Below are 8,231 nucleotides of genomic sequence, written 5' to 3' on the forward strand. Positions count from 1 at the left end.
AGGGGTTTGGATGAAAGTCATCCTCGGGGTCTTTGTGTGTTAAAATAAATCTCCCATGATTGCAGTGCAGACCTCCTGCAGGGCTTTGATTTTATCTGTGCGTAGACAAACCTACATCCACTTGAAAAGGAACCAGCAAGATATGCACGCTGATAGGAGGTTATGTGGGTGTCCTAATTTGCTCATTTTAAGAGGAGTGGAGAACTTCACTCTTCTGACTGGAGGAGAGTTAAAACTGCTGCAGGGAAGGAAGGGGAAGAATTAACAGCCCAGCAGGAAACTCCAGATAGAGTCTCTGGTGTAAGGCATAGGTAGAGGTCAGGGAACTGTTTCAGTTGATTAATTTCAGGGAGTTAGATTTGGTCAAAAGCTTTCCAGACCTTGAGACCAGATCAGGAACAAAGTTCCCACTGGCAGATGCCACAGGATCAGACCATTAAACAGTTTATATGTTCACTGATTAGCCTACAGCAGTGTAAAAGCCTCTCTTGCAAAAGCAAAGTCACCCCTTAGTCTCAGGTGCTGTAAGTCCTTGTATCTAAACCAGAAATAAATATTGTTTTATCAAAATCTAACCAAGATAAATAAAATGTAGTAAGTCATTAATTATCAAGATAGAATCATAGAATGCTGTGAGTTGGAAGGGACCCACCAGGATCATCAACTCCAACTCTTGCCCTAACACAGGACAATCCCAGGATTCAGACCATGTGTCTGAGGGCCTTGGCCAAATGCTTCTTGAATATTGTCAGGCTTGGTGCCATGACTATCTCCCTGAGGAGCCTGTTCCAGTGCTCTACCACCCTCTGGGTGAAGAACCTTTTCCTAATGTCCAACCTAAACTTGCTCTGCTGCTTGTCCTCAGAGATGCTACTTGTGGTAGTACCAGCACAAGGCAGACAGGAGCTGAATCTTATTTTCACAGCAGAACTGACATGAAGTGACCATAGATGCCATCAGCTGGCGATTGCTGAGCCCAAACAGTCTTGGGCGCAGGAGCATCTCTTTCTTCATGGCATATTCATGTTCTTAGGTAAAGGTGGCCTGAAGCAGAAGAGATGAAAAGGAAGTAATAGCTTCGCTGTAAATAAGGACAGTGGCTACGTCTCTTATTGTCCATTTACATGCGTGAGAAACCTTCCAGAGCTCCCTACATTTATATGAAAAGCATGGAGATTCTGTTATTTGCCTTTCAGTTTTTGGATCTTTAAGGATGAATTTGGGTAATGTTTGCACCATAAAAGCTAGAGTAGTTTTTGTTTGGTTTTTACAGTGAATGATAATTCTCAAACAGTTGCTCACCTCCAGGAACTGGGACTTCAACAAAAAGGCCAGTTATTATGAGAGTTGATACCACTGAAATCTTCCTATTCCATTCTTTCAAGTCAAGTGATTTCATGGTTATGTGTGAGTGGAGTGTGCTAGTGCTCTGAGCCTGCTCTCATTTTAGTAAGCAACAGCTCACATATGTAATTCCCTTGATTTTTAATGGGATTAATTGCATGATCATTTGCTGACCACTGTAAGGAAGTCAGAATCTGGACCACAAGGTTTATAACAGATCTTCTAAATGAGTTTAGCGCAGAAGCACGAAGGAGGCAGCTCAGAGCAGAAGGCAGGACTCTGTGCAGGACTTACGTAGGAAAGCTGTTGGCAAACCCAGAGCAATTTGGAGAGACAAAGACTGGGGAGGTGGTTTTGGTGGCGAGTTATTTGTGACTGTGCATCTGTTGTGCCAGAAGCAGGAGTGGGATGTGTTTGTTCAGCCTGACTCCAGACATGCTGCCCAAATGGGTGGGAAGCTCACTTCCCAGTTTCCATATACCCACCCTGTTTCCAAACGGATCCCCCACCCTGTGACAGAGTGACATGCTAACAGATTTCTTTCTGCTCATCACACCAGTTGTACAATTGGAGGCTCCACCATGTTGGGGTTCATGTACTGATCCCTGTAAGCAGATGAACTGAGTATGAGCTCCTCTAGGTTTGCCAAAATGCATTGCCCACTTGTGTTTTCTTATCTCCCCAAAGCCAGCTACAGCCCTAACTCCTGGACTCCTTTTGGACTCCTCCTCATCCAGACTGCCCTTCTTCCCCTAAATGTTGGCGTGGTTTTACTCCAGGTGACAGGGACTGACTTTGTCATTCAGAGAATCTTGTCCCTAAATTAAATGTCGTATATCAAAGATGTGAGTGCCAACTTGTGGGGACGATCCATGTCTGAGCAGAATAACCAGGGCATTAAGTGAAGGATTTTTATGCTCCATCATACATATATTTACAATAATAACAATAATAATTTCCTTTAATGGACAAACATTTATCAGATAAATGAAAGTTTTCAACTTTCAGATGCACTGCAGACATCTAATTAAGTGAACTGAAAATCTGTTTATTGGTCTTTGGCTGTTAATCATCTGCATGGGGAAAGTGCTGTGAGTAGCAGGAGGAGTTTCTGGGGTTCAGCCCTTAGCTCCTTCCATTCCCTGCTGCTCCATTTATCTCCATGGTTAGTGTCTCCTCTTAACAGAGCCAGATTGAGCCAGGACACCACATCACCTCTGGGAGCTTTGGGATGTTTCATTCAGGGCCTGTTACTGTTTTTTCTTTTACTCTTGTGTCCATCTCTTCTTTGTGTCTTGCTTTGCATCCTTCTCCATGGGTGAGAGGATACAGAATCCCGCTTTTCCAGGGTTTTAAATATAACTTGCACTGGCTTTGAATGAAAGAACTGAGTGCAGGGAAGTGCTGAGGAAGACTCTGTGCTTCTTCTGCTCTTTGTTTGGCTTTAACATCCTGAAGGGTTTCCTTCCAGTCCATGTGGCAGGTTCTCCATGTCGTTAGTACTCATCTGTACAGAGTCCTGCTGGGAGTGCTTTTTTACGCATCAGTGGGAACAGCTGGGCATAGAGGCAGGGGCATAGTTCCTGGGCTGCAGTTATATCCTGCTCAGATCTTTTTTAGGTGTGTTAGGTTTCTCATGTCATGCTTGAGATCCAACCAGTAGTTTCCTCCTGAACCTCCTGCACAGCTGCCCAACAGCAGCCTGTCCCTCTTGCTGGGTCAGCACAAATGCCAGACCCAACTTCTTAGTCCAGGGGCCAGTCCATAGTCCAGCAGCAAGTGTCATCTGGGGTTAGGGGCTTGGAGAGGAACTGTCACGCTCCTCCATGGGCGCCCAACCTTGTATGGCCTCTTGAGAAGCAGCAACTTCACTCCTTGTCTTCAGTTTCACACGAACGTGTGGATGTTACCCACTGGGATATTGTCTCGTGCATCAAAGATAAGAAATCTTCCATGCTGCCCAGTCACTCTGTGCTGGGACAGGCTGTGTCCCCATGAATTGCATCAGTGGCCTCCTGAGCACCTCTGCCTTCCCCCAGCTCCCTGCCATCCAGACCCTCCCAGCAGAGGCAAGAGCCGGGGTGGAAAGTGTAGTTTGGGGAAGTTTAGCCAAACTCTTCCAGCTGCAGCTTATTGTATCTATTTTGCTGATATCCACCCTTTAGATAAATAGCACTAAGTTACACACGTTGTGACTCCCTTGATGTGGTTAAAAAGGCTTGTATTAGCCAAGCTAATCTAACTCCAAGAATAACCATGGGAATTTGACTGTATCGGTTCCAGCTTGGAGCAGGCACTATGAAGTAAAGTGAGAATCGCCTTCCTGGCTAAAAGTAGAGCAACAGTGAAACTTCAAGTCAATCAGTGGGAATTCCCTCCCCCTCTTTTTTTTTTTTCTTTGAAGAAAACTCCTGACCTCAGACACCCGGAGCTCTACCTACAAGAAAATAAAATTTTCCATTTTCAATAAAATCCATGTCTCTCTAGGCAGAAAAGTAAGTTAGCTAACAATCTGCAAAGCTATGGTCTATTTATTTACCAGGCTGACTCCCTGATGGGGAAACATGTGGGATCTTTTAACTTTTTCTCCTGCACAGATGTTCCTTCTACTCCCGAGTTTCCTCTTGATCTTTGGTTTGCTGTACCATATGGTGAAAATGCTGGAGATGATGTGTGCGGTGGAAGAGGAGAAGGATTCTGTGTAATTAAAACAAAAACAGTAAAAAAAAAAAAATTCTGACTGCTTTTTCCCTCATGTTAGCAAAAAAATATTTTTTAAAGGAAATCTGTTGAGGTATCAAAACCTCTGTTAACTCACACACCCTCACTGTTGGACACGTAGCATTGATGAGATGAAATGCTGATTGACGAGCCTCCCCCATGTGGCTTTTTCTGCCACTTTAGGTATTTGTATTGAGCTGTAGATCCAGTTCAGGTGAGGAGATAAGGGTCCTGCAAGGTCAAGTAACAGGACCACTTGCTTTCCTTCCTTACCTTCCTCAGAGACCACAGGGCCTGTGGACTGTGGGTTGAAAGACATCTCTCCTGGTCTGTTGGAAGTGAGTCACTGGGCTAGCAGGAGCTTTGGTGTTCCCCCAGCCCAGGGGAGCAGGAGCTTCTGTGTAGGATCAACAGGGACATAGAGCATTGCATTGTGTGAGTGGCCTTTTGGCTGGTGTTCAGCTTCAGTGGCACTGGTCCATCCAGGCTTATCACCCCAAGAGAAACTAGGGCTCATTTGGGAACGTCAGGTCAGCATACTGCTTACCTAGGCTTGCTTACCTAGAAAGTCAGGGGTGGTCAGGCTCCACCATGCAAGCTGGCTATAGCCATCAATACCCTTTTGAGCTCCCCAGGTTGAAGTCTGGTTGTGACTCTGCAGTACCACAGGAACCTGAGCCCGGTCAGCCCCGAGGTGTGTGTTAGAAATGGGTGGTTGTGATGACCTGGGTTTAGGAGCTGGTGGGGCAAGATGTTAGCTGATGTGGGTGAAACTCTGGCTCAAGTGGTCCTTAACCATGTGTTAAAGGGTGCTTGTCATGGGCCAAGAACACACCCACCCTGAGCTGTGCTTTCTGGCCATTCATGGTGGTGGTGTTCTCTGGGATGCTCTGCTCTCTGAGGGCTCCCTCCCTGCTGCCATTTCTCTGCTGCTGTCCTCCATGTAGGAACTGCAGTGAAAGATATTCCCAAAAAACTCATCTCTCTCTCTCCCTGGGAGTGCTCTTACTGGACCAGGGTAGTGGGCAGTGCCTTACCAGCAAGAAGGCAGAGTGGGTGCTTTATTAAATACACTTTAATCTGGTTGCTTCAACAGCATTTTTAGCCAGGTGGGTGGTCTGTCACATGGACAGGTAAAAACCGTGTCTCCACCAACATGGGCAGGCTGTGGATTAGAGACAAGACGTGTGTTTTGTAATGAAGAATGAGAGCCTAATTTTAGAACGGAGGCCAGGCCAGGCTCAGATGTCTGCCTGGGCCCTGTCCCAGCTCCTCTGTGCTGCCAGAAACTTGCCCTCCCTTTCTTGGAGTGAACTGTATCATACCTTTTTATGTACAGACTCTCCTGCAATAAGGCAGAGTAATTCCTGCAGTTGCTTTGTTTTGTTAATCTTCTTTTAAACCACACACAGAACAAGAGATCCCCTGATCCCTACATGGCCAGTCAATGTTTTTCCCTTAAGATGTTTGTTCTGTTTCCTTTGCAGATGCAGCTTCTGGACAAGTTCCCTATTGAAGGAGGCCAGAAAGACCCCAAGCAAAGAATCATCCCTTTTCTACCAGGTAATGCTATGAAGAAAGCCCTAAATAAGACGAGGGAGAGCAGCTGGGGACTGCTTCCCAACTGCTGTCTTCAGTACTTTTTGTGACCACTCTTCCAAACGCCTTTTCCCTGGGAGCTTGTACATGCAGCCATGTGATACCAGACCTCCACCTCCTCCTAAAATAACTGTCATGGTGTTTAGGGCTCCCAGGGGATCTTGCATCAGCTATTCAGGTTCAGGTTGGCTCGTGCCCTGCCGTACAAAGGGATTTGATGGCTTCTGGGGGGCTGTGCCTGTAGGGTGCATCCAGACAGCCTGAGCTTGGGCCACCAGTTGGTAGGCCACTGGAGACCAGAGACACCATTGTCTTTGTTTTGGGATGCCATGGCTTTGCAGACACTGTTACTGTACAATAAGGAATGAATAATTAGAGTTGCCACTGGGATGTAAAGGAAACTGAAAGAAGGTTAAATGCAAACAGGGATTTCTGCAACGCTGGCCAAAAAGATAAGTAAATATCTCTTTGGCTTGAGCCACTGTCCCTCTGACAGCTTTCAGAGAGGCCTTGGACATGATAGATATCCTCTCCTCAGGGTAACAGCACACACTTCCACACAGCTTCTTCCAGCAGTGACTGCAGGGATGGCATGGGGGAGAGGAGCCAGACCGCAGTGTGCTCTTGGAAATGCACGCTTGGGCCAGCTCTCTATTGTCTGACTGCACGCTTCTGGCTGTTGGTTTAAAGTTTGGCTCGCTGCACTGCCTGCCAGAATAAATGGAGTATTTTCAGCTTGTTAAAAGGTCTGTTCTGTCTTTAACTATAAAAAGGAGATCCCAGCTCTTCTTCCCTGAAGGTCTGTAAAGAGAAGCTGGGATGGGAGAGCTTAGCCCACTCCAGGAGCGTGCTGCGGTCCCCGACGTTGTTTGCAGGCAGAGCAGCTGCTCCAGATGTGCGGTGAGCACAGCTCCAGGGCTAGCGGGGAAGCAGGGACTTGGAAACCAGCAGCACAAATACGTGACGCAAGCATCGGAGCCGCAGTAGGGCAGCACAGCAGCCTGGCAGCCTCCACAGACCTTCTGGAAGGCAGCCCCAGGATCTGCGGTGCTCTGTGCTGCATCCAGACCCTCTGTAGCCAGGGGGAGGTGGTGGTGTCCTCCATGTCCAACCTGGCATGAGGAGAAGAGTCCAAGCATGGGCTCTCTTTCCAGCTATACCACCAACAAACTCATAGACAAGTCGCTTTGTGAAACCTCTGTGTGATGAGGATAGATACTGCTGGCCTGCCTTTCTTGCTGGAAAGCATTTTGAGATCCTTGAAAAGTATTGTACAAGAGTGCAGATGGCTTCAGGTGAGGTGCTGTAGGACAATCTGTCTGCAGGTGACAGTTGTTCCTCCTGTATTGACTGTCAATGGCCCATTTATTTTACTTTATCCTAGAAAAATGTTGTCTGAATGCAGGTGACTGATGCTCAGCGTGTGTGCAGTTCTTGGGGATGGATGTCCTGATACATGGGTGGGTGGTATTTGCAGAGGATGAGATACATCCTATATGCCCATTACAACACTTCCTACTCTTACCACCCTCCAAGAACATGAGGGAGATGGTACCGCTGCTTGTCCTTGAGAGGAGGAGTTCTATCTGGAAAACATTTGGGTTGACTTAGTGTCCCAAAGAGAGAAGCTGCCAGAATAGAATAGACCTCAGCTGTATTTAATTTAAAATTTCTGTGATATACATTCTACTTTTGATATCGAATCTCTGCCTCTTTCTTGTTGAACTCCTGAAAAGCCCTTGTTGCTTTACCCGGGAACAAGGTGACTCAGCTAAATGTCAAACAATGTCAAACTGTTAAATAAACTAGCTGCCATAATTAGAATATGCATGGCATTTCTGCAGCTGGAGCTGTGGATTACGGAAACAAATACCTAGCTATAAACTCTCCTAATTAAAAAACAGCAGGGCAGATGTTTGTACTTAAATCCTACTTTTATGAAGATGTTATCATCTTGCTTGCTTGTTGTGGGCCTGATTCAGACAAGCTGGAGTGATTCTACATGCTGGGTTCAGAGTGCCCACGGTTTGCCCATGCTGCTTGCAGGTTTGGGCGACTTCCCCCATCAGATCTGGTTTAGGAGGTTGAAATGTGCCAGCCTGTGACTCCCACTTGTCATCAATGCTGTGGTGGTCTCCTGAAATAAAGGCATGATCTGAGCCTGGGAATTGTGGAGCCACCTTTGCAGGTCACTTTGCTGTGGCAGAGGGTTGCATAGGGAACTCGCTGGCAGGTCACCCTTCATGTGGTGGAGCCACAGGAGCAGCCTGTGCAGCCACTGATCCATAGGCAAAATTGGATGGTGGTGGTACCTGAATCTTCTGCTGCAGTGAAGGCCTGGAAAGGAAGAACTGAGCGATGGCTGTAGCAGGTCTGGCCAAAGGGCCACACAGCCCTGGTGGTGGCCTGTTGTGGGTGCCGAAGGAGGAGTGCAATCTCTCCCTTCCTACACCCTGACTGTTTAGCAGTCACAGAGGGGATTGGGGGATATAGAATGCTGGGTGTGTTTCTGGCATGAAGATGGACAAGGGAAGATGTCTAAACTGACAGATGAATGGCCTGTGGGA

General features: G+C 47.0%; 1 protein-coding gene across 1 annotated transcript in view; it reads left to right on the forward strand.

Moving 5' to 3' along the window:
• Positions 1-5,552: 5,552 nt before the first annotated feature.
• Positions 5,553-8,231, forward strand: part of LOC104526977 (SH3 and PX domain-containing protein 2A) — a gene marked incomplete at both ends in the record, with an annotated part of 117,040 nt that continues 114,361 nt past the window's right edge. The window contains one exon of the mRNA XM_010170575.1: positions 5,553-5,628. Within this exon, the coding sequence (XP_010168877.1) occupies positions 5,553-5,628 (76 nt within the window). The remainder of the gene's footprint in view (positions 5,629-8,231) is intronic.

The sequence above is a fragment of the Antrostomus carolinensis genome, unplaced genomic scaffold (assembly GCF_000700745.2).
Source record: "Antrostomus carolinensis isolate BGI_N321 unplaced genomic scaffold, ASM70074v2 scaffold25230, whole genome shotgun sequence".
NCBI lineage: Eukaryota > Metazoa > Chordata > Aves > Caprimulgiformes > Caprimulgidae > Antrostomus > Antrostomus carolinensis.